At 51.6% G+C, this 25,219-nt stretch overlaps 2 protein-coding genes across 2 annotated transcripts; one reads left to right on the top strand and one right to left on the bottom strand.

Moving 5' to 3' along the window:
* The first annotated feature begins 809 nt into the window (after positions 1-809).
* Positions 810-13,759, top strand: Alg1 (ALG1 chitobiosyldiphosphodolichol beta-mannosyltransferase). The gene is made up of 13 exons (XM_059270047.1): positions 810-1,057; positions 2,142-2,219; positions 2,334-2,437; positions 5,334-5,482; positions 7,181-7,270; positions 7,559-7,669; positions 8,504-8,625; positions 8,747-8,785; positions 9,057-9,116; positions 9,959-10,069; positions 10,888-11,002; positions 12,018-12,093; positions 12,476-13,759. Exons 1-13 carry the CDS (start codon positions 850-852, stop codon positions 12,623-12,625), a joined length of 1,413 nt encoding a protein of 470 aa, XP_059126030.1. The 5' UTR covers positions 810-849; the 3' UTR covers positions 12,626-13,759.
* On the bottom strand, positions 13,004-23,357 carry Eef2kmt (eukaryotic elongation factor 2 lysine methyltransferase). The gene is made up of 8 exons (XM_059270046.1): positions 23,250-23,357; positions 20,158-20,220; positions 18,294-18,374; positions 17,172-17,273; positions 16,724-16,857; positions 16,382-16,647; positions 14,868-15,014; positions 13,004-13,337 (listed from the first exon to the last, which is right to left on the bottom strand). The coding sequence occupies exons 1-8, from the start codon at positions 23,343-23,345 to the stop codon at positions 13,213-13,215; spliced, it is 1,014 nt and encodes a 337-aa protein (XP_059126029.1). The 5' UTR covers positions 23,346-23,357; the 3' UTR covers positions 13,004-13,212.
* Positions 23,358-25,219: the final 1,862 nt, after the last annotated feature.

Here is a 25,219-nt window from a genome sequence, read left to right as displayed (position 1 = left end):
AATGGAGCATGACCAGCGTGTGGACTCTTCCCTTCTACCAACAAAGATCAGTTCTCATGTGTAGCTATGATCTCATGTATACACTCTTTAGGGAATGGTCTCTTTCCTCAACATGACTAGGATATTCATCCAAATTACTTTTATTTATTTAGTGTATGTGTGTGGAGGGGCATGCGAGTGTCACAGCATGAGTGTGGAGGTCAGAGGACATTAGAGGGAGTTGGTTCTCTCCTTCCATTGTGTGGGTTACTGAGATCGAACTCTTATCATGGCAGCAAGCACCTTTACCTGAAGAGACTTCTCATCACCTCTTGTTCAAATTTTTATCTCACTTGTTAGATTATTAAAGGCAGCTGTAGCGAGACAGAAGGCGGAAAGAGAGGCTTGATCTGATCTTAGCGAGGGGATATTTTTGTATCCACGTGTGTCGATGGTCAAGATGCTCACAGAAGATGAGATATGATCTCTTACAGGGGTAGAAATGACTTCGTAGTCCGCAAGGGAAGATGGGAAGCGTAGTCTTTCACCAGGAAACATCATCAGTATAATTTGAAATTTATCTTAGAGTTCTGAAAAAGAAATTCTTAGACCCTAATAAAGGAACAGCTTTACTTTCATAGGGGAAAAACACAGTTCAGGGAACTTGACATGGCTATGTCCTACTAATTCTTGGGCTCCTTAAGCAGTCTCTGAAAGGATTCGGATCCTTTCCAGGCCCCGCCCCTCCGTTCAGGCCCCGCCCCCTACTTTACAGCGGCGATCTCATCTTCCCACAGCAGGGCCTGGGTCTGCGGCTGCGCACAGCGAGGCGTGCTGGTCAGGTCACGTGTTCGCCGCCGGCCGGCCAAGATGGCGGCGTCCTGCGTGGCGCTGCTGGCTTTGGCGCTGCTGCTGCCGCTGCTGTTGCTGGGCGCGTGGAAGCGTGGGCGGCTGGCGGGCGCGGCCCCGCACGTGGTTGTCGTGGTGCTGGGCGACGTGGGCCGCAGCCCCCGCATGCAGTACCACGCGCTGTCATTGGCCCAGAACGGCTTCTCGGTGACACTGCTGGGGTTCTACAGTGAGTGGCGGGGACCTGGGAGGGATGCTCGGCCAGGAGTCTTGGCTCGCTCTGTTCTGAGGCCGAGGCAGGGGCGGCTGTACTGCTCTCCTGCTTGTTCTGGCCTGGATCGCTGCTTCTTGTGTCAGCCGCCGCTTACCATACGTGAGGACTACGAAGAGATCGGCTGCCAGGTCCCACTTAATTCTCCTAGGTGGTGCAGAGACTGAGGCTGAAATCCTGGTGTGTGAGATCTCAGTGCTGGTCACTACTTCCTCGTGCTGCCTTGTCATTGAGTTAAGCGGCCGCGTTTCTTTGAATTCCTCATCCAGCGCTGAGCTTTTCTACCTGGGGATGTTTCTCTTGTTCCCTAAGGTGCAGGCAGAGGTGTCCACTTCCTCATTATGCCCCATGTTGATTTTGCAGGGGTCCAGTCTCACTAAGCAGCCTCTAGCTGGCCTGGACCTTGCTATGTAGACCACAGTGTCCTTGAATTCACAGATTCACCTGCCTCTGCCTTTAGGGTTCTGAGATTAAAGACGCGCACTACCAAGCCCAGCAGGTGTCCGACCTTTTGAAACAGGGATATGAACTCTACCAACATGTCATACACATTCACAACTATCCTTGCACACATTCTGGGCACTTAAAATTGGACACATCTGCGAACTTAGGGCGTGGCTCAGCTCCATTTCATGGAAAGTGGGAGTAGCTCTTATCGGTCCCTATATGGAGGGCTATCCCAGGCCTTGGGTGGAGGGAACTGACCCAGACTCTTGACATCCAGGAGTCTACATCAGTTTAATTGAGTCCCTATTGCTCACCAGTCATTAAGTTAAAGAGTGGATATGATGAATGCCCTTCGAGGGCATTCTAGTAGAAAAATTACTTCACTTTTCATACTGGGAACCAGAGAGGTATTGATAAGTACTAACCCTCCCCACCTCATCTATTTGGCACAGGGCCTTGCTTTGTAGCACATGCTGGCCCTAGCACACCCTATCCTGCTTTATCCTTTCAAGTACTGGAATTACAGATGTGAAGGAACACATCCAGCTGACTGTAACTACTTTTGGTACCTTAAAGGGCACATTTGCATTTGCAGACTCCAAACCTCGAGATGAGCTCTTGCAGAGTGACAGGATTCAGATTGTGAAGCTGACAGAGCTGCAGAGTCTGGGAGGTAGGACCAGGCAATTCCAGGTTCCTGACTAGGGTAGGTGGTCCGGAGGGCAGATGAGGGGACTAGCACACTGCCAAGAGCTCCGTTGTAGAGATGGATGTTTTTGACTTGCAGCTGGACCCCGAGTTCTCCAGTATGGAGTCAAAGTGGTATTTCAGGGAGTGTACTTGCTATGGAAGTTGATGTGCACAGACCCTGCAGCTTACATCTTCCTCCAGGTATGAACCAGCTGCTGCCTCCTTCTGTGGGAACTACTGTTAGCAGTTCACTTGCTGGCCTTTTAAACATGCACAGATTGGGTTGTGGGTGTGGCTCAGTGAGGTCCTGGATTTGATGTCTAGTCCATACACAAAATGCACCAATTGTTATATTGCATGCTTCTGTGTGCATAAACTATAAAGAACCCGAGGAGGGCTGTTGCACTCATGAACTTGCAGCAGCTGTGGTTACCTGTTCAACAGCACAAGATCAAGCCTGCCAACTTTCCAGCATGGATGGGGAGGAATTCATAGGGCGCTGTCCCTAGCCGGGGAGCTGTTGGCAGTTAATGGTTGTTGGGGGAGGGGAGTCATTTTTCTTCCGAAGTGTAACCACTAGTAAATTGCCCAAGCTCCAGTGAGTAAGCCCCACTCTGTGTTTATACAAGCAACTCCAATTAAACTCAGTCATTAAAGGAAAAAAAGACATGACAACAGGAGGGGACTAGTTGGGAAGAAAAGAGGTACAGAGGGATTATTGAAAGGTTGGGAAGAGGCTAAGAAAGGGTAAGGGGAGAGTGATCAAAAATACATTATATATACAGTTATAAAATTGTCAAATAATAAATACAATAATATTGAAAAAGAAATAAGCATGAGTGTATGGAGTGCTGGAGAAATGGCTCAGCACTTTAGATCACTTGCTGTTCTTGCAGAGGACCCAGGTTTAGTTCCTAGCATCTACAGTAGAGGCTTACAACTGTCTGTAACTCAAGTTCCAGGGGATCCATACCCTCTTCTGGCCTCTGCAGTCACTAGGCACGAAGGTGGTACACATACATACATGTAGGCAACCACTTACGTAAATAAAAATAAATATTAAAACCCTCAAACCTGAGTAGGAGTTTATAGTGTGTCTGTTGTATGTGTAGTACCGTTGTGTCTTGATGTATTGGCCCTTTAATGCTCTCATTAAATCTCATATTACAACGTAGAGATGCGGAGACCTAGACAGAGAGGTCCTGTAAGTAAACTTACTAGTGTATGGCTGGGAAGTGATGAGTCAAGGTTTAAGCCTACGTAGTTAAGTTTTTAACTTCTTCCCCTCACTGTTTTTTTTTTCTTTCTTTCTTTCATGATTATTGTTTTTGTGTATGGTGGTGGCATGGTTGGGGATACATGCTGCAGCATACTTGTAGAAGTCAGGGGACAACTTTATGGAGTGGGTTCTCTCCTTCCACCTTTATGTGGGTTCTGGGCATAGAACTCAGCTTGCCAGTCGGAATCACACTCCTTTACCTGCTGGGCTGTCTCTTCACTCCTTCCCCCAGCATCAGTTTGAATGTCTAGAAGAAGCTTTTCTGTTTGGTTTTTCGAGACAAGGTTTCTCTGTGTAGTTTTGGTGCCTATCCCAGAACTTACTCTGTAGACCAGACTGGCCTTGAACTCACAGAGATCCACCTGGCTCTGCCTCCCAAGTGCTGGGATTAAAGGCGTGTGCCACCAACGCCTGGTGAAGTAGCTTTTCTTAATGGCTTTTGCTTACAGTATATCCGTATGTGGTCTACTGTAAGGTATGTAGTCTTATCCAGCCGACACTCAGGTTTTCCCTTAGTTTATTTACTGTGTGTATATGTGTGTGGGTTCATGTGTGGAGGTCAGAGAACAACTTGGAGTCAGTTCTGTTCTACCACATAGGAACTGGAGTTGACCTCAGGCTTGGTGGCAGATGCTATTAGTTGTTGCCAACTCTCTGTCTTTTTTGTTTTTGAGTTGGTGTCTTGCTATGTAACTCTGGCTTGCTTGGTAATCACTGTATAGTCCAGCCTGGGCTTGAACTCAGGTAGCAATCCTCCTGCCTCAGCCTCCCGAGTGCTGGGATTACAGACATGCACTACCATGCCTGGCTTCTTCCTGATTGTGTGTGTGTGTGTGTGTGTGTGTGTGTGTGTGTGTGTGTGAGAGAGAGACGTCTTTCTATGTAGCTCTCTGGCTGTCCTGGAACTCACTTGGTAGTCCAGGCTGGCCTCAGACTCACAGAGCTCTGCCTGCCTCTGTCTCCTGAGTGCTGGGATTAAAGGTGTGCGCCATTACACCTGGCCTTCCTATTCCTTTTTTTTAACCTTTACATATGGCTCAGATGAGAGTATAGGGTATGTACATCTGTGACTCATGTCCAGTTTCTTTCTTCGGAGAAATTCTTAGCAGAAGACTTGCTTTGTCAAATTCCCTGCATGTTTAAAATGTTTAGTGTCACTTGGTGGCCGCAGAGTGAACCTGGGCCTTTGGGGTGCCCGTTTGGCGTTTTCTAGAGCTTGCATTTTGATGACCAACACTAAATGACAGCATTTTGTGTTCCTATTTTTACTTTTTCTTTAGTTTTTATTTTATCTAGGTGTGTGCACGTATGCATGTGTGTTCATGTGGGCTTGAGTGTGTACATGCCACAGCATGTGTGTGGAGGTCAGAGGACAACCGCAGAGGTCCTTCCATTGTTTGAGATGGGGGTTCTCTGTTCTCCACTGTCTAGTCTAGGCTCGCTTGCCCATAACCTTCCATGGTGTCTGCTGTCTTCCATCTGTCTTGCTGGAGGAATCCTGGGGTTACTATTGTGAGACACCGTGCCCAGCTTTATATGGGGTCTGGGGTGAATGCAGGTCCTCATGCCCTTGTGGCAAACCCTTTACCTCCTGAGCCTTCTCCTTAGCTCAGGTGCTCTTGATTGTTGATGATTGGGGGTTTTCAGATTGGGCAGTTATTCTTACTTTCTTTTGATGGTGGAGAGGGTCTTCCTTCTGCCTGTTGGCTGATGAGACCTTACAGGCCACAACCTCTTTGCTGTGTGGTCTCCTCTCCAATCTGGCTACACGGCCATGGCCTGTGCTTCTTCCACTGCCTCCAAGTCTCTCTTTCCTAGAACCCCCCGGGCCTGCCTGCCATTGCCGTCTGCTGGTTGGTGGGCTTCATCTGTGGGAGCAGACTGGTCATCGACTGGCACAACTATGGCTATTCCATCATGGGCTTGGTGCATGGTCCCCGACACCCCATTGTGCTGCTGGCCAAATGGTGAGAGGGTGCGGGTGGTTCCCCGAGTCCTCGTTAGAGTGAGCGGAAGAGAAGGGCCTGGGGGAGCAGGCTGGATCTGGAGCGGGGTCCCTGGTTCTGCTCTGGCCCTGGTTGTCCCGTCTCATCGTGTGCTTCCAGCTCTGGGGGTCAGCTAGCTGTGCCCTCTCCCTGTGGGACATTGTTCATTGGTGACCAGCAGCCCAGGCAGACTGTCACACAGCACAAGCTTCATGCCAGGCGCCAGGCCAGGCCCGTGTGTCTCCCATCTGTCTCCATCACCCCTGGTTATGGTGCACTGTACAGTTAGCAGAGTGGGCTGAGAGTGATGCTGTCTCTTGCCACCCAGGAAGTAAGTCAGGAACGAGGGAGGAAAAGGCTGCAGAGGTGCTATGGTGGTAGCTAGTGATCTTTTTCAGTCTGTCGCCCAGACTGGCTTTGAGTTTGTGTTGGTCCTCTTGCCTCAGCTGCTTACACTCTGGGATTTTAGGCACAATCCACCACACCCAGTTTAGTAATCCCTTTTTTTTTTTTTTCTTCACTGAGAGTTTCTCTGTGTAGACTTGGCTGTCCTGGAACTCTTTTTGTAGCTCAGGCTGGTCTCGGACTCAGAGATCTGCCTGCCTCTGCCTCCTGAGTGCTGGGATTTAAGGCTAGTGTCACCATGCTCAGCTGGTAATCCTACTTTTATGTTTTTTTTTTGTAATTAATTTTTTTCTGATTTACTTTTATTTTAAAAATTTAATTTATCTTATATATGGATATTTTTCCTGAATGTCTGTCTGTGTACCATGTGTTTATCTGGTACCTGTGGAGGCCAGAAGATGGCATCAGATCCCCTGGCACTGGAGTTATAGATAGTTGTGAGCTGCCATGTGGATGCAGGGACTCGAACCCTGGTCCTCTGGAAGAATAGCCAGTGCTGTCTGGCCACTAAATTTGTTTTTTGAGTCTCATTTATTGCAGGCTGGCCTTGATCTACCTCTCAAGTGCTAGGATCACAGTTGTGTACTACCACACTTATTTTATGATGTGCTGGGGATGAAATCCAGGACTCTGAAGCATTACGGGCAAGCACTCGACCAACTGAACTACATCCTTAGTCATTCATACATATATGACACAGATCCCAGGCTGGCCTCAGACTCCCTGTGCATCACAGGATGACCTTGAACTTCTGATCCTCCTGCCTTTTCCTCTTGAGTGAGTGGATGAGCATGCACCACCATGCCCCATTTTTGTAGCTCTTAAGATAGAACCAGGGCCTTGAACTTGCCAGGCAAGCACTCTGCCAGCTGCGCCACATTCCCAGCCTACAGCTTAGTAACCTTGACTTCCTCTTCTCATTCTTTGTGACAAAGCCTCAAAACTCCTTTGTACCACAGTGAGAGAGCCACAGGCTGCTGGTCCAGGATGGCTGAGATTTGGTTAAGTGGCCATTTCTAGATTTCCCCTCTATTGCATGAGGCTGGGTTTGTGGAGAGTGTTTCCCTTTACAGTAACTGTGTGTTCGCTGAACAGTGACAGGGAAGGAAGGTGTGAAAAGTGACTGTATGGGGAGCTCATGGCACATCCTGACAGGCTCAAGGGCCTTAGTTCTACAGCCTTTTCACTACCCATGGGTATCAAGCCATGTGGAGGTTGGAGCGGCATCTAGCCGCATCCCACGGCTAACTGCTGATCCCCAAGACATCTTTGTAGGTACGAGAAGTTCTTTGGGCGCCTGTCCTACCTGAACCTGTGTGTGACCAATGCGATGCGGGAGGACCTGGCAGAGAACTGGCGTATCAGGTATGCAGGGCTTGGGATGCCCATCAGCCCATGTGTTTGAGAGCTGCAGCACCTGCTCTTGTGTTGAAGTGGTCAGGCCCAGGGAAATAGTTACTGTCTGAGAGGAGTCAGTAGGCTTCCTTTCCCTCCCAGCTCTGTGGCCTAGGACATTTTGGTCCTAAATATATGCACTGTTCTAAGTAATCTGGAAGTTTCTTGTCTCTGGGATTCCCCAAGCTCCCTTGCTTTTTGGGATCTGCTGTGTCCTGTTGTTTAGATTTTTCTCTGCCCACTTCCCTCTCATGTCAGGGCTGTGACTGTCTACGACAAGCCAGCATCTTTCTTTAAGGAGACGCCCCTGGACCTGCAGCATGAGCTCTTCATGAAGCTGAGCCACACGTACTCTCCTTTCCAGAGCTGGTATGTCTTCCTTCTCTCTGCTGTCCTGTTCTGGAGACCCGTGGATCCTCTTATCCAGGGGCAGCAGCGAACTAATGCTGTGGCCTGCCTCCTATTGCTGTAAATGGGGTTTATTGGGACACAGTCCACCCATTCACCTATGTTGATAGTAGCTGATGGAAGCCTGGTGTGGTGGTGAATGTCTGTAATCCCAGCCCTTGGGAGGCTGAGGCAGGAGGATTGCAAGTTTGAGGCTTGCCCTTATTGTACCTTAAAACCAGTGGTTGCTCTCAAGCTGCAGCAGTGGAACTAGGTTTCACAAGAGTCCACAAAGCCTGAAGCATTTACTCTCTGGCCCTTTAAGAAACTGCCTGCTGAGCCCTGTGCTACCTCGTCCTGCTGCCAGTGGGGTCTTATAGGGAAGGGGGACCTGGGTGTCTTCTGGGTGTCTCACTGGGGGGTTGAAGGCCCCTGTTAGTTTTGCCCATGTCCTCTGTGTGCTCCTGGGAGCCAAGCACGGCTGCTGGGAGGTGGGTCAGCACCTCCTCACTGAGAGGTGAGCAGGTAGAGTGGGAGCCCGTGGAGGTGGCACTGGGTGGTGGAGTGGGTGCTGCTCCTGTAGCCTCAGTGCCAGCAACCAGGATCTGTTGAGGTCAGGGGGGTGCCAGATGGCTGGGGGCCTGTGGCCTGCCTGTGGCCCTGCCTGTGGCCCTGCCTGTGGCCCTGCCTGTGGCCTGCCTGTGGCCCTGCCTGTGGCCTGCCTGTGGCCCTGCCTGTGGCCTGCCTGTGGCCCTGCCTGTGGCTCTGCCCTTGTGCCAGTGTCTAGTATCTCACCTCTTTCCTCTGATTCTTCAGCTCAGAGCCCTCGGACCCCGGCATGGAGAGGTCTGCCTTCACTGAGAGGGACTGTCAGAGCGGGGTGGTGAGGAGTCTGCATGGGCGGCCGGCACTGCTTGTGAGCAGCACTAGCTGGACAGGTCTGCCTCCCTCAGCACCTGGGGTGTGTGCCCAGCTTGTCTTGGGATCCGGGGATGGGTGTGTGAGTAGGGTGGGCAGTTTGGGAGGCAGCCTATGACCCCTCTTCTTTCCTCCCCATAGAGGACGAGGACTTCTCCATCCTGCTGAGAGCACTAGAAAGTAGGTGTGTGGCTGCATCTGCAGCTCGGAGCTTGTCGGGCTGCTGCGAGGCCCTTCCTGGCCTTTTGTGGCAGCCTGTCATTTGTGCCCCTGGTGTCATGGGTGGGCAGCTTGGGACAGTAGGGGAGGGCATGGGAAGTTTATGGCCCTTACACGGTCACTGACCTTCCGTCTGAATGTATCTGGAGTCTAGCAACCCCTGGGCAGCAGCCTCCCGATTCTACTTACCATCTTATTTTCTCCTGGTCTGTGTGTTTTTTTTTTCAAACAGAGTTTGAACAACTAGCAGTGAGTGGAGACAGCCTTCCTTCCCTAGTCTGTGTGATAACAGGTACTGATGGGAACACCTTGTCATATTGTTTTGGAAGGGTGGAGGGTAGCAGAAGAATGGACATATGGCATTTACAGGACACCTCTGTAGGGTACTTCTCACTAGTCATCACCTCAGTTCTCCAGGGTAATTTCTCCCTTTCTCCCCAAGATCTTGCCCAAGCTAGGCAAGTGCTCTACTACTGAGCTACATCTCTAGCTGTCTTTTATCTTTCTGTGTGTAGAGAGAGGGTCTTATAAGTTGTCCAGGCTGGCCTTGAACCCACTCTGTAGTCCAGGCAAGCCTTGATATGCTAACCTGCCTCAGCCTCCCAAGTAGCTGGGACAGGCCTGTATGACCAGGTTCCTGGGTAGAGTTTCTACATCCACTGGATAATAAGGAACCTGAGGCTCAGAAAGGACTTAAAAGTTCAGATTTGAGTCTGGATGGTCCTACTTAGATCAAACTCCCCCTCCCCTTTTCCAGTGCATTTCCAGTTTCTGTAGTTTAGAAGCAGTGTGTCCTCTGAGCAGTCACAGGGTTAGGCAGCCACCTCCTCCTCTCTCCTAGCCAGATTCCCTGCATGCTAAGGAAAGTCCCTGCGTCACTTGGTGTAGGTGGAGATTCTGTCTATCTTGCTGGCACCCTAGCATTTATCTTAGACCCCTTCGCCACCCGCAGCCCTGTGTCTGCTAGCTGGGGTGTGCTTAGTGTCTTGGCCATGGGATGTCAGGGGCTGATGGGGCTGATGGGGGTCTGGTCTCGGGAAAGGGTTGGCAAGTGTCGGGTGGAGGGAGCAGCAGGACCCACCCAGTGGCCGTGATGGAGTGTGGCAATGTTAGTGACTTTTCTTCTATGTGAAGGGAAGGGGCCTCTCAGGGAGCACTACCGCCACCTCATCGGGCAGAAGCACCTCCAGCGTGTCCAGTTCTGCACCCCATGGCTGGAGGCTGAGGACTATCCGCTGCTTCTGGGTGAGAGAGCAGGCTTCAGGGGCACACGGCCACACTACACTGTCCTACAGGGGTGGACAGGGAAGATGTTCCCAGCCTCTTTTGCCCTGTAGTATTTGAGACAGGATCTTTGTAGCCTAGGGTAGCCTTGAGTTTGCATCAGAGCCTCATGCCTCAGCCCTGAGTGCTGGGATTACAGGCGTGCACCACTCTGCCTACATTTTGTTGATGGTGGTGGTTTTTTTTTTTTTTTTTTTTTTTTGGTTTGTTTGTTTTTTTTGAGACAGGGTTTCCCTGTGTAACCTTGGTTGTCCTGGATCTTGCTCTGTAGACCAGGCTGGCCTTGAACTCAGAGATCCACCTGCCTCCATCTCCCAGTGCTGGGATTAAAGGCATGTGCCACCACTGCCCGTTCTTTTTCTTTTTCTTTTTTTTAAACTTAGAGGAGTTGGCTCTCTCCCTCCACTATGGGGTCCAGGGATGGTCCAGTTTGTCAGGCTTGGGAGCAAACACCTTCACCTACTGAGCCAAGCTAGTTGAATCCGATCAGAGTAACTGCCTGGGAATTTTCTCTTTGAAAATGAATTATAGCTAAGTAGAAACAATAAATGAATACAAGTAAAAACAAAAACGATTTTTAATCACTAGGCAGTGTGAGACAGGACCTGGTGGTCAACCATGTTTTTGCCTCTGGTCAGGCTGCCTGGCTCCTTGGTCAGCTTATACCATTTGTATTTGGGGACAGTCTCACAGGGACAGCTTCTGATTTCTACTCCTTGTCTAGGGGTTGCTACATAGACCTGGGAGAATGTGTCCTAGTGTTTGCACTGTCTCTGCAGGGTCAGCGGACCTGGGTGTCTGTCTACACATGTCTTCAAGTGGTCTGGACCTGCCCATGAAGGTGGTGGACATGTTTGGGTGCTGCTTGCCTGTGTGTGCCGTGAACTTCAAGTGGTAGGAGTGGATACTGAACCTTACCTGGGGCATATTCTAGATCAGCAGCTGGGGACCCTGTCCTGTGGTTGGGCTGAGCCCTAGGGAAGGACAGTCAGCTTGGCACATCCATACCATGCCAGTCACCCAGATGCAAAATGTAGTTAGGATGTTGGAAATATTAGTACATTCCTGCAGTCTGGAGGCAGAGGCAAGAGGATCCCTGAGCTTGAAGCCAGCCTGTGCTACACAGTGAGTTTCTGTCTCGGGAAAACTGTAGCACGGAGTATGTTGATTGTGTCTGTATCAACATGTAGCTTTCTTATCCTTGTTCCATTGCTGGGATGTTAGAAGTCATCTAGAGGATGTGAAGCATAGAGTAGGGTTCATGTGACCATATGCAAAGCAGTTTACTTAAGGGACTTGAGCATCTATAGATATAAAAGGGGCTCCAGAAATGAGTCCTGCACAGATAGAGGGATGGGGGTGGCTGGAGTTTGTTCATGGTTAGCATTCTACTCAGGCTCATGCTGTGAGAAGGGAAAGGTGGCCAGAGCCGCCTGCAGTTGACTGATTTACATCTCTCTGTCCTGTGACTGATCTCTCTTAGTTGGATGGGAATCGTCCACACCAATGCAGTTCTGGGACTCTACTTTCCCTGGCCAGGGTGGATGTGGGCATGGAGGTTGCAGCTTGATAGCTAGGGACCAGCCTTTGGATGTGAAACCCTTGTGTGAGCCAATCTCAGGATTTGTCAGGATCACATCTCCCAATGACTCTGAAAGCTACCCTTAATGTGTAGAGCCAAATACAGGCTTGCTGGGACCCTACCTCTCAGGCTGGAGTGGAGAAAAAACACAGAAACCATCTTGGCACAGAAAGGCCACCTTCCTGTCTCCAAATCATTCTTTTGTTTTGACATGTGCTCTTGTAGGCTTTTCTGTCCAAATGCTCGATCTCAGAACACTGAGGCTAACCCTGAGGGAGTAGTGGTGGCCCAGCTGGGCTCCCTTTCTTTTCCTTGTTCTCTCTGCAGTTTGCATGAGCTCGTAAGACACGGAGAGAATGGCCTGGTCTTCAAGGACGCGGAGGAGCTGGCAGCCCAGCTGCAGGTAGTGGGCTTCTCCTGTGGGGCTTGAGCCAGCTCCCCGATCTCTGCTTCCCACACAAGGACGCCTGTGGTGGGACTCTGGGATGTAGAGCAGAGGTGGAGGAAGGAAGCCGAGGCCCCCAAGATAGCTTCTCAGCCTGGGCTGACAAGGGCTAGAAGAGCCAGGTACAAACATATACTCCTGCCTCCTGTTGGCCCTTTAGAAGAGTAGGGGCCACAGGAGTTTCTGCAGAAGGTGTATTTATTCTTATAAAACTAATGTTGATCCCTCAAGTGTCTAGTGATGGGAGGGGCACAGCTGGACATGAGCAGGCCGGACCTGACATGGGGCAGGGTGGGCAGGGTGGGCAGGGAGCTGAGTTCTAGTCTTCCTTTTCCTATAGATGCTTTTCTCAAAGTTTCCTGACCCTGCTGGAAAGCTAAACCAGTTCCGGAAAGAACTCCGGGAGTCACAGCAACTGCGGTGGGATGAGAGCTGGCAGCGGACTGTGCTCCCTTTGGTCACTCACAGCGACCTCCAGGCCAGAGGCTAGGGCTCTGTCCTCAGGGTGTGGAATGAGGCCCCGCTCCAGGCTCCATCCCTCCTGTACCGCCAGCCCTTCCCAGCCAGCCCTTCCCAGCCAGCCCTTCCCAGCCAGCACCTGCTCCACTTTGTCCCTGGTGGGCTTTTGAGTGCCCCCTAGTGGTCAGAAGCCTAAGGACGGCAGAGGACGCAGAAGGGAAATGGATGATCTGGCAGCTGCTTCATTCGCTGGCTCTTGAGAAGCTCTTCTCTCTGGTGACCCTGTCAACCTCTCAGTCCCTGGATTTTGTGTCCAGACTCTCACATTCCTGTGTTCTGGTTCTGCTGGGCTGCCATGAGCTCTGGGATATCGTGTGTTCAAGGCCTGAGCTGTCTGGCAGGACAATCATACTTGATAAATTCATGTTTTTATTAGTGCAAAGGAAATGCTTGCTCTGAGCCTGTGTCCATTGCAGATGAGTTGCTGAGGACAGGCACCAGCACTCAAAGCCTGTGCTTACTGTACATCTGTGGTTTGTTATTTAACATTCCTGCCCAACAAAAGCCTTTTCAGCTTTCCTGTGGACTCTTCCCATGACAGCGATCTCATTGTTCCAATCACCTTCCAACACTGTGGCGACCATTCAGCACGAGCTTCAGGATTACGATGGCCGAGTGCTCTTCATAAGGGAACAGTTGGCCGGCATGAGGAGGCACCTCTTCCCAGTAGATCCCTGCGCGCTCTAGACGGAGTACAGAGATCTCAGGAGGGCAGTGTTGGGGACAGGAAGCTAATCTTTTAGTGCAGGGCTGTTGACACAGGCGTGTATCCGAGCTGATCTGCTTGGGCCACAGGTTTCCAGGCCCATGCAGATGCCCTGAGGGTCTGTGTGTGTGGGCATGCTCAGTCTAAAGGAGGATGGCAAGGAATCTGCTCTATCATTTCCCACCTTATTCCCTCAAGCCCCAGCAAATCTGTCTCTGCTCCCAACAGTGCTAGAGTGACAGGTGTTGTGGCCACAACCCAACTTTTTTTTTTTTCCAAGACAGGTATTCTCTGTGTAGCCCTGGCTGTTCTGGAACTCACTCTATAGACCAGAATGGCCTCAAACTTACAGAGATCCATCTGCCTCCCAAGTGCTGGGATTAAAGGTGTGCAACACTACCTCCTGGCTAACGACCCAACTTTTTACATGGGTGCTGAGGATTCAGACTCAGGGCTTCATGCTTGTGCAGTGGGCACATTTGCCTATTGATCTCTCTCTCCAGCCTGAAGGCAAGCTGTTAAACAGCAGCCACAAGGTGGCCCTCTCCTGTCATACCCGATGGGTGCCCTACCCTCTGCACCTGTCTGCCCTGTCGGTTGGCACAGGCAGAGAGGAGTGGTAAGTTAACTGCAGCTGCCTGGTTTCATGGGGCCTGCAAGACTGTGGGCCAATATGGTCTCTTAACTACACTTCTGTTATAAGAAAAGCTAGTAATTTAAAGAACAGGGCAACACTGGCATAAAAGTATGCGCAGTTCTATAACCCCACCACCTGAGTATAACAAACAAAGTTGGCACACTACAAATTTCTCCCAGCTCTAATTTTTAAAAATCTTACAGATGGAATCCAGCCGTGCACATAGTAGGACGTATTCTACCACTGAGCTATGTGCCCTGTTCCCCATAAAGATAGCTTTGAAATCAGGGTGTTTCTTAGGGTAGATAGATTGCAGGCATTGTGTGTGTGTGTGTGTGTGTGTGTGTGTGTGTGTGTGTGTGTGTGTGTATACACGAATCCAAAGGACATTCAGGGCCCTCAGTGCTCCCAGTGGGTTCTGGGAGCACTCACCTGATGGTTTGCTCTGCTGAATGAGGGAGTCTGTCAGTCTGTCCACAGATGCTGTGGCAGGTGAGCGTGGACAGCTTTGATCTGAGTGCCTCAGTGTCTGTAGGTGAGGTCGGATGATGATAGGACAGCCATCTCAGGTGCTGGTGACTGGTGAGTGTCAGACTGGAGGACAGACAGGGCTCATGGCACTGCCGTCTGGGGGCTCTGCAGATGGTGGGGCTCTTAGCCCCTTCCTAAAGTCCCCCCAGCTTCTCTTCTAGTTGCAGAATACCCAAACAATGGCTGCTAACTGCTCACTGCCTCTGCTGGCCAGGCTATGCCTCTGGTGAATACCTCCACAGAACAGATAAGGATGGGTGCCGAGGGGCAAGGCCAATGTCAGCCCAGTTTTTAAATCCTCCTAGGGACAGAATGGTGGCCCACAGGTTGAGAACTGACCCAGCTCTGTGATGAACAGCTTGCCCGTGTCTTGGCTGCGGATGGTATAGGCCACGTAGACCACAGGATCATTCTTCCTCTGGCAGGCGCTGAGCATCTTCAGGACCCTGACCAATGACAGTGTCACTTCCCCGCAGTATAGCACATCTACAATGGAAAGGCTGTCACTGAAAGGGCCTCCTATTAGGACTTGCACCCAGAGCGAGGGTGTGGGGCTGGGCTGACTCTGTATGGGGTGAGGACCATGGTGTTTAGTGGTGGTGTTAAGACTTGTACTGTTCCATAGGAAGATGCCCCAGGTGAAAGGGAGGGAGTCTGAAAGCCTCTACAGTGGACCCCCACCCCCATGGCAACATCAGTTCTGTGTCCCTTGCTCATCTGCTAGTGACTGGCTTTGGGCCTTTTGGGGGGGACTTGTGTCAGCTGCACTGTGGGATGTGCCATGTTTCTGGTGACCTCTAGGAAGGATCTTTGGTGGCCCAGGCAAGCATTGTTTTCTCTCAAAAGACTCTATGCTGCTGTGGGATGGTCTGTATGTCAAGTGTGTTGCTGATTGGTCAGTAAATAAATCACTGATTGGCCATTGGCTAGGCAGGAAGTATAGGCGGGACAAGGAAAAGAATTCTGGGAAGTGGAAGGCTGAGGGGAGACACTGCCAGCCGCCACCATGACAAGCCGCATGTGAAGATCCCGGTAAGCCACGAGCCATGTGGCAAGGTATAGATTTATAGAAATGGATTAATTTAAGATATAAGAACAGTTAGCAAGAAGCCTGCCACGGCCATACAGTGTGTAAGCAATATAAGTCTCTGTGTTTATTTGGTTGGGTCTGAGTGGCTGTGGGACTGGCGGGTGTCAGAGATTTGTCCTGACTGTGGGCCAGTCAGGAAAACTCTAGCTACACTATGCAATTTTGTCATCTCTGAAAGACACAGGATAGGGATCTGGGACCCAGATGTACTGGTGGGGAGGGCCAAGGCCAGCCACATGGCACACTGATGACAGTGAATCCTTGGCATATCTGCATGGAGCCATCATAGACACTGTGGCAGGGTCCCTCAGCTCCTGTTCCCTGAATTGGTCTCTGTCACTCCATTTAAACATGACCCAGGATGGTGTTATTAACAGGTGGAGAAGCTGGATGTGGGCCTGGGAAGACCATTGGCTGCGTGGCTGGTCTGTCCCACCTAACGCTGCAGGGTGGCTGTTTGTCACCAGCAGTGGAAGGCACAGTCTAGGTGTGGTGGGTGGGTCCAGGGAAAGAGATGGGTGGCATCAGGGCTCTGGGGAAGGCCAGTGTGCTGCCCTAACAACTGTCCTGCTCATCTTAAGTCTTCTGGGGACAGCTGGCTGTTCAAACCACAGCAATGAAAGCAGCTGTCCCCACAGAGGGACCTGGGGCTCTGGGGTGTGTGCTGTGACATCACTGGGAGACCTCTGGGGCCCTGCTTGTCCCTGCCTGCAGCACCCATTGCTTCTTTCTGCCTGAGTGAGTGCTGCTGCTGGGGCATTACCTGCTGCAATGACAACATCTGCCTGGAAGGCAGAGAGCTGAGCGGCTGTCACCTCGTCCCAGTCCAGCTCGGTCACTGTCACCTTTGGGCTGCTTGGGTCAGTGGGAGTGTACAGCTCTAAGGAGAAGCCGTTGAGGAGCACATTTCCACGGAGCTGCTCAAGCACTTGGCCGTGACAGTCGCTGAAGATGAATGCTCTGGGGTAGCACGCCTTGCAAATGGCCAGGCCTGTGAGGCCAGCTCCACTGCCTAGCTCCAGGACAGTCCTGAGTGGGAGATGGAGACCTTTGTTCACAACTGCACCAACCTGCCTTAGTGCCCTGCCCTGTGCCCCAAGATCACCTGTCAGTGAAGGCTGCTGGGTTCTTGATGGCCCACTCTGCCAGGTAGAGAGCAGCATCCCAGGTAACCAAGCCTGTGGTGCCATGGGACACGATGGCTGTGCTCTCAGAGAGTGTGACTGAGTCTCCTGAAGGCTGCAGAGACAGGAAGAAGAATGAACAAAGCTATCAGAGTATTACTGGTGGGTCCTAAACCACAGCAACTGAGTAGCTGGGCAGAATGTGCTATGTCTACACTGGAATGTACTCAATGAAAAGGAATAAACTTGCTACACCCAGAAATACATATGGGTGATCTCAAGGATACTGTACTGAGCGAAAGGAGCCAGTCTAAGTCCCATGCTGTGTGTGATCCCCCTTCATCTAACACTTTAAAATGACCAATCACAGAGAAGAGTGTGTGTGGTGGGTGGGGGTGGGCACAACACAATAACATGCATGTCTCATACCAGCAAATAGCTCCGGTGGCACTGGGAGGACTCTTTGGCCATCAGGACCTCTGCCAGCGCCTCATACAGTGCATCCAAAGGCTCTGTGGGCACAGCTTCATGCTGGGAACAGACAGCAAGCTTTAACTGAGAGGGCTACACTGACCCTTGTAAATAACCACTCCCTCACTTCTATCTGCTCTGTGAAGAGGACTGGATGGCTTTCACAGCATTCATGGTGCTGGACATGGAACCCGGGACCTTGTGCATGCTGGGTTGGTATTCTGCTGCTGAGCCTTGGTTCCAGCCTGACTTTTACCAGATTTAGAGGGGAAATTTTGGAGTAGGAGGTAAGCTAGCATATGAACAACTTAGAATTAAAATTAGCAAAATTAAAAGTGTGCTGGTGGGGTGCCTTAAGGAGAGTTGTGGAGCAGGTTAGAGCAGGCAAGGCCTAGGTCAGCAGGCAGAGTCCAGGAGAAAGCCACATTGCCTAGCAGAGGTGTTACTGTCCTTATATGATGTGTTCAGGTGAGTCCCAGGCTCCCAATGCAGCTTTCAAGCTGCCTTTTGGTGGCATTGAGGCATGGCTTCAACTGGCCTCATAGCCCTGTTTCTCCTGGTGCTGCCAGGGCCTACAGAGGCACTGGTGTGGTGAGGCCTGGGGCCAGGGTGGTGCAGGAGATCAATCACACCTTTGCTAAGCCTCTGGTGCAGCTGCTAGCTTGCTGCTGCTGCTCTCCACAGCAGTCTAGAGTGGCATGGAGCAGGTCTGGACCTGTCCTCCAAAAGCATCTTGCAGAGGATGGGAAGACACTGTAAACTCCAGCAGGCGTGCGTGGGCCAGCCAGAAAATGGCTGGTAGTGTGGGGGGAAGGGGAGCCATCCTTCATGCAGTGGCAGGGATGTCTGGTAGGAAGGAGAACCTGAGTCTAGGAGATGAAGCTGCTGCTGAGAGCCCTGGCCCCTTCCTACCCTGCCCCAACCCTGCCCTCCCATCAAACCCCACCAGCAGCCTCCTGCCCCAGGGGCTTACAGAGCAAGCAAAGGGCAGAGAGGTGGGGCTGCTGGAACCTGGCAGAGCTGTGGACCTCTGTGTTCCCCTATGTGGCCCGGCCCCGGCAGCCACTGCCCATCATTGACCTTTTTGATGAGCTTTGAGAGAAAGCAGCGGGCGTACTTCACAGACGGCAGGTGCTGTACACACACAGGGTGCTTCACAGTCTAGACAACAAAAGACAAGAAGTTGATTGCTACAGAGACCTACCTCCTTTGGTGTCCTGGAGAGGCTGCACATGATTGGAGGGAGCCTGATGTCCCAGCAAAGATGTGCAGGGACAATGGGGCTATCTGCAAGATGGCGGCTTTTCTTCCGGTGGTCTTACTATATAGGCCAGGCTGGCCTCAAATTTGCAGTCCTCCTGCCTTAGGATTATGGGTATGTGCTGCCACTCCCAATTTGAGTTTTAAGATCTTTCCTTACAACATTTCCACATAGTGGCACAGCTTTAGGCAGGAACCTGAGCTCACAGCCCTTTCCTGTCTACCCAGGGTGGCAGGTGAGGATGATACTAGTCTGTTGTAAGGACAAAAGCGAGGTATCTGGCTTCATGGAGGAGGTGAAGGCCCAGTGGCAGGAACCAGACCCACTAGATAGATGCCCGTCTTCCTGGCTATGAGGCCTAGGTGGTGGGGAGGGTTAGAGATGGGAGCTGAGCAGGCAAATATGGAAACGCAAAGGCTCTGCCTAGACAGGAACTAATGCCTCAGTGAAAGCCTCCGGGAGTCAGAAGCAGGGTCTCCACCAGAGAGAGCAGTGGAGGGTGGCTCCCAGGTGCCTCTGGCCTGGAAGTTTTGAAAGGAGGTCAGAGGACCAGCAGGAAGTAGGAGATGGGAATGGGCCTGGAGGGAGGTGTAGCTTGCTGCATTGGGAGGACCACAGGATCCCCGTAAGCCCCCTAGAGCTTCCTACTGAGGGTTCATCGATGGGCAACCCCTGGGATCTTTAAGCAGTATGCTCTAATTTTTGTTGGGTTACTCATGGAAGGCTGTAAGACAAAGCCTGGCTGTTCCCTCCTTCCTTCCCCCCTTTATCTTCCTTTCTGATAACAGGGTCTCTCAGTATAGCTCAGGCTGACTTTGAATTGGCCCTGGTTCAGCACAGAATTCCTGGCTTAGACTCCTAGGGTGGGCTTGGTGGCTGGGGACAAATGTCTGTGTTTTCCTTGAATTTGTATGCAAATATGCTCCTCTGGTGATTTCCTTCTGGGGAGGAAGACTACAGTTTTTCCTGCCGAGGGTCAGGTCAAGGCCCAGGACAGGGTGGTGTGATCTGCCCTGGATTCAGGAGGCCTCTACCCACAGGCATATGCCACCTCTGCCTCTGATCCTGAGCAGGCAAGATGAGCTTTCTTATTTTTTTGCCTTAAATGTGAAGAACATTCCAAAGCAGCTAACACATGCTGGAAGCAGTCACTTGTCACTTATCCCTGTGTTTCAAGACTTCCCAAGGTGGATGGGATGGAGAGATGCTCAGTGGCTGAGAGCACTGGATGCTCTTCCAAGGGACACAGGTTTGATTCCCGACACCCACATGATGGCTCACAACTCTAACTCCAGTCCTAGGGATCTGACACCCTTTTCTGGCCTCCAAGGACATTGTATGCATGTGTTTCACAGACATACACAAAGGCAAACACCCACACACATATTAAAAAAAACAAAACAAAACAAAAGTTAAAGCCATTTAGAAAAAAATGGCATAGTAGCACTCCATAGAGATACAGTCTTAAAAAATAAAAACAGACATCCCCTAGCTTCCCTCATCTTGTGCAGTTGTTTATTCGAATATCTTTATCCACTAAACCAAATAGCCAGAGCTGACTGAGGACCTGACGCCCACGTGCAGTGTCTACACAAGCGCTGTATCTTGTTCTTTGGACAACGTGTTTGGAAAGGATACAGGTGGGCCCTGGCTCTGCTGTCTGGGGGATGCTGGGGCTCTTACCTTCTGCAGAATAGCCAGCAGCAGCTCAGAACCCGAGGGCTCCCTTAATTTCTCTTCTAGGCTCTGTTCCAAGGAGAAAGAGAGAGATAAATCCTAGGGGGCATTTTCTCAGCAATCTTACACTGCTGTGGGACATTCTGGTAAAGAGCATCAGTAATCTCTGCCCAATCTGAAGTGGAAGCTACTAGAGGTGAACTCTCAGTCTGATGTCACGGGCCATGTGTGTCTGATTTCCATCAGCTGTGGCTGTCCTGCAGTCACCTGGGACACAGTAACTTGGAGCTGAGCTGGTGAGCTAACCATCAGTTACAGCCTGGAACCTGTCACTTAAGCCAGAAGGAGGACTATGAGGTGTGGTGCCAAGCCTGGCCATGCCGTCTTTCTCCCAGGGATTCCAGCTCCAGTCAGAGCAGGTATGTGACACACAGCAAGGCCACTTCGTGTCTTCAGAGCATTTTACCATGTCCTAACAGGTCCTCTAAGACCAGCCTCGATCCTTTTCTCACCTCATCTACACCCAGTCTCATCCCAGCTCACACGACTACAGCCACACCAGCTCCTCTACTGTTCTTAATCACGGTGGCCATGTTTCTATCATAAGACCTTTGCTTCCTGTTCGCCAAGACCGTCCTACGGCCGACTGCTTCAGGGGCCTCTTTTGGGGGGCCTTTGATGGCTCTATTCACCATTTCCTTGCTTGTTTTATTCTTTTGAGACAGTGGCCTCTGACTCACAGAGGTCCTCCTGCTCTAGCTCCCCAAGCTGAGGTTGGCTCCCACACATGGTCTTGCCTGGTCTTTTCTGGTTACTTACAGTCTCTCGTCTGAGCAGGGCTGGTCTCTAGTGTGCTCTGATGTGCCCTGGTGTGCAGCTCATAGACAGTCAGTAAATATTTAGTGACTCAGTAACCGCTAGGCACCACTCAGTGCACTTCCACAGGCAGGTACGAGGAGTCGGGGTTTGTCTTCAAGTACTCCCACAGAGGGAGATGTCGGAGGGGCTGTCTATCTCGGAGCCACAGTGCTAAGGCTGTTAAATCCTCAATTACTGTTCATGATGAGGTCTTTAGGCTCTTGGTGTAAGCATTCTTATGTTCATTTTCCTATAAATAAGGAAAGGCTTAGGGGATGGGGGAAGCATGACTCCCTAATCTGGAGCTGTTGGACTCTCCCTTCCTGCCCTGGCTGCCGTAAGCAAAAAGGACTATCAGTCAGACCGCTAGCAGGACTGCCCTTATGTCAGCCTTGGCTGTCTGAACACTCCATAAATGCCTTTAGACACCCACAGCTGATTCTCATGGCTCCTGAAGGTGCAGGAAACTGCACCAGGGCTGTCTGAAACACTTCGCACCAGACTTTTTACTGTCTTAAGCCTGGGTACACACTTACTCTGCACCCATTTTGGTGTAGGACATATGGGGAGCACGCCCCCTGGTGGCCTAGTGGAAGGATGGCTGGGATGGTCCTAAGTGGCAGGGCTGTGACTGGTTCAGACACCTACATAACCTGCTGCTGTGGCTCAAGGAGGGAGTGGACTACAAAGAGCCCTCCTGGGAATGATCTTTTCTTGCCCACTTTAGTAGTGCAGGCTGAGCTGGTGACATGCAGAAAGCAGACCCAGAGACAGAACAACAGCAGTGGCTGTGGCGACTCAACAGTGGTTGGCGGAACTGTAAAAGCAGCCAGGCAGCTGGCCTTGGTCAGGAGCTAAGAAATCCCCACTTCCAAGGACTGCACAAGAGCTGTAAGAGCTGCTGCCAAGGGAAGTCCAATACCTAGGCCTGCCGGGAAGCTTGCAGACAAAATGCCCCAAGAACTCCGGAGGTCCGTAAGGACCAAGGGCGCCCCACAAGCAAGAAACCTGCGATTGCTGCTCTTGCCTGCCTACAGCTGGCACAAGAAAACACAGCCACCAGAGACCAGCAAGCCCGAGCTTCTTCTCTACCTATGATTTCTAGCTGGGCAAAGGAAAAGAAGCCCAGCTGTTTGGTAGCAAGAGACATTGTATCCTCCACTGTGCTAATTAGAAATGATGGCACAGAGATGTAGCCACTGCATAAAGTCCCACAACACATAGGGTCCCACAGTATATAAGTTCCACAGCACATGGGGGTTTGAGCTAGGCTTCTTTTTGTAGACCAGGCTGGCCTCAAACTCTTGAGATCTGCCTGCCTCTGCCTCCAGAGTGCTGGGATTATAGGCATGTGCCACCTCCCGGTTTGAGCTAGGATTCTAAACAGGAAGCTGGTCTCCTAGGCCAGAGTTATGGCTCTGTCCTTTCCTTCTTCTTCTTTTTTTTTTTTTTTTTTCGAGACAGGGTTTCTCTGTGTAGCTTTGCGCCTTTCCTGGGACTCACTTGTTAGCCCAGGCTGGCCTCGAACTCACAGAAATCCGTCTGCCTCTGCCTCCCGAGTGCTGGGATTAAAGGCGTGCACCACCACCGCCCGGCCATCCTTTCCTTCTTAAACGGAGTGACAACAGACCCCACTATCCGCGACCCTGAGCAAGTGCTTGGCACAGCACGTCAACTATTACATTTGACATTGAATGGGTACCCATAAGCTATTAGAGTTTCATTCTGTGTTAAGACCAGAAATGTTGTATGTCGATGAAATAACACAACTGTCTAAACCACCCAAAGAAACCGAGCAGACTCTAGAGAAATAAAAATTTAAAGACACTCATGCTGGTGAACTCCTTGCACACGAGTTCTCAGTGAGGCACGCTCCAAAGGAGCCTCATGCCGGAGTTGCAAGTCCCCAGACCGCCGGAAGGTTCCCTTTCGGTCTGAACTCCCTCGGAGATGGTTCTGCCCGCAGCCTGCCCTTCGGATGGGGACCTGACCTCCCCTTGAGGAGAGCGCGGCTCCTGCCGTCTGAAGACATTTAGTTTTCAAAGCTGTTTCGCAGTCGCCAAGATGACCGATCAACGGCTTAAAAAGTCGCTAAAAGCCCGGCCCGTGACCCTCAAGTTCTGCTAGAGAAGGGCCCAGCCTGCCTGCCCCGGTCCGGCAGTGAGCAAAGGAGGCCCTGACGCCCGGCCCCGCAGCTCCCGGTGCTCGACCCCGACACCCGCCGCGCGCCCGCCGCCCACCTGCCAGGGAAAGGAGGGAAGCGCGCGAGCCGCCAGGAAGCGGCGCTCGAAACTCTGCAGCAGAGACGTGGCCCCCTCGTGGTCCTCAGGCGCCATCGCGGGGCGGGGCCAGTGTTGCCTGGAAACGAGCGGAAGCGAGACCTGAGTCTGAGGAGGCGGGGCAAAGAGGCAGCAAGCTGTGGGCGGGGCTAGTCAATGCTCCAGCCCAGGAGGTGGGACAAGGTGGTGCCCTGGGGGCGGAGAGTACGTTGGGGCAGGGGCGGAGGCGGGGTGTAAACTGCAGGTCCGTGAGCTGCTGCGTCATGAAAGGCGGGACTTAGGGAGAGGCTACCGCCCGGCGGCCGGGAAGCGTTCTAAAAAAGTTCGTGGTGCTGGAGCTGGCTATCTGAAGGCGGGGCCTACACTGGCCTGGGGCGGGGCTCAGAAGGCGGTCCTTGACCAGAACTGGGGGCGGAGTCTGGAGGTTGGAAGGCGGGCCCGAGGTGGATATGGGGCGGGGAGGGGGGGGGGACGGAGCTTAGGGGGCGGTCCTTTGGCTGATATGGGGGCGGGCTCAGACCAGCCAGAGGCGGGGCTGAAGTGCTCGCCTAGTTGCGGAGGCGGGTCTCGGAAGTGCTGCTCGCGGCCTGGGATCCTTCAGCTGAGCTCCTGGCCAGCCTGTAGGCAGGGTTGTGGCCTAGTGTGGGGCGGAGTCGGGTAGGCTAGGGCGCGGCCTTGCATGCTGCACTAGGAGCGGGTCTCACTCCCGGTTTTGGTCCTAGAAGCGGGGCGGGGTTCGCGCTCACCCAGGCCAGCTCCAGGTCATCGTAATCCCTCGAATCTTGCACACTGGTCTTGGTCCACCGGCGTGTTCAGTCAGTGCGGGCGGCCTTACCAACACCCTCCCCATCAGCACAGCCCTCTGGGACTCGCCAGAAAGGGGTCTACTCCCTCAGTCTACTCTAGCCTTTGTGCCTGCAACCCAGCATCATCTAATTCTTACTAAGCACCTCCAGTATGATTGGCAAGACCAGGGGCTGCAACAGTGGGATAAAGCCGATGTGGTCTCTGCTCTCCAGGGTCTGGGGTCCTCAAGAGGGAACATAAAATAGTAGCAATATCTGCGTTGAAGATAAATGCACAGAATCGCAGGGACATACAGCAGGAGTTTCGTTTGATCTTGCAAGGAAAAGAATCCCAACGAAGAGTGGGAGTTAACTGCAGCGGGTGGCCAAGTTTTCAAAGTTAACATGTCTTGCTAGAGTTGAAAGGCAGTATGCTGGCAAGCCACCCCTCCTGCCCCCGGATTCTGCACTGTTGTTCAAGGCAGAACAGTTCACTTTACCAAATGTCTTAAAAAACTCCGTTTGGAAGCTTCCCGAGCTATGTTAAATATGCTTGCAGAAGGTAGGTGAGAAACCCCTGAGGCCTGTTTAGGAGAACAACAGAGGGGAATTGATTGCAGTCAGGTCTGTGGCCCTCCAAGGAGCCAGCCCAGCACAGCTGATAAAGAAGGGCTTGGTCTTTTATTCCCTGAGCTGGGTTGACTTAAATATAGTGATCTGTGGTTGTTTCTGTGGGATTTTGTCTTTTCGTTTTTTTATATTTATTATTGTGTGTGTGTGTGTGTGTGTGTGTGTGTGTGTGTGTGTGACTCACCACCATACATCAGTGGAAGCCAGAGGACAGCTTGCAGGAGTTGGTTCTTTCCTTCCACTATGTGGGCTGAACTCAGGTCATTAGGCAAGTTCCTCTACGGTACACTGAGTTATCTAACTAGCCTTATTTGTTTGTTTTACAGTCTTGCTATGTAGACCTGGCTAGGTATTCTCTTTGTAGCCCATCTTGGCCTCGAACTTGAAGTGATACTTCTGCCTCAGACTCCAAAGTGCCCAGGATTATAGGCATATGCCACAATGCTGGACTATTATTGTGTTTTTTTACGTTGCACACTCCTGGCTGCAGTCACCTTAGATTCTGAGGCCTCACAA

This window comes from Peromyscus eremicus, chromosome 8a (assembly GCF_949786415.1).
Source record: "Peromyscus eremicus chromosome 8a, PerEre_H2_v1, whole genome shotgun sequence".
Lineage (NCBI taxonomy): Eukaryota > Metazoa > Chordata > Mammalia > Rodentia > Cricetidae > Peromyscus > Peromyscus eremicus.
Note: the sequence above shows the minus strand (reverse complement) of the source record. Positions and strands in the feature narration are given on the sequence as shown.

Excerpts from the sequence above, each read along its gene's own strand:
- Alg1 (XM_059270047.1), top strand. The coding sequence starts at position 850 with ATGGCGGCGTCCTGCGTGGCGCTGCTGGCTTTGGCGCTGCTGCTGCCG. Across the intron at positions 2,220-2,333 it reads AGAGCTGCAGAGTCTGGGAG|CTGGACCCCGAGTTCTCCAG; the intron begins GTAGGACCAGGC and ends TTTGACTTGCAG. Across the intron at positions 8,786-9,056 it reads CCTGCTGAGAGCACTAGAAA|AGTTTGAACAACTAGCAGTG; the intron begins GTAGGTGTGTGG and ends TTTTTCAAACAG.
- Eef2kmt (XM_059270046.1), bottom strand. The coding sequence starts at position 23,345 with ATGGCGCCTGAGGACCACGAGGGGGCCACGTCTCTGCTGCAGAGTTTC. Across the intron at positions 18,375-20,157 it reads TGCTGGCTATTCTGCAGAAG|ACTGTGAAGCACCCTGTGTG; the intron begins GTAAGAGCCCCA and ends TTTGTTGTCTAG. Across the intron at positions 17,274-18,293 it reads TCTCAAAGCTCATCAAAAAG|CATGAAGCTGTGCCCACAGA; the intron begins GTCAATGATGGG and ends GTCTGTTCCCAG.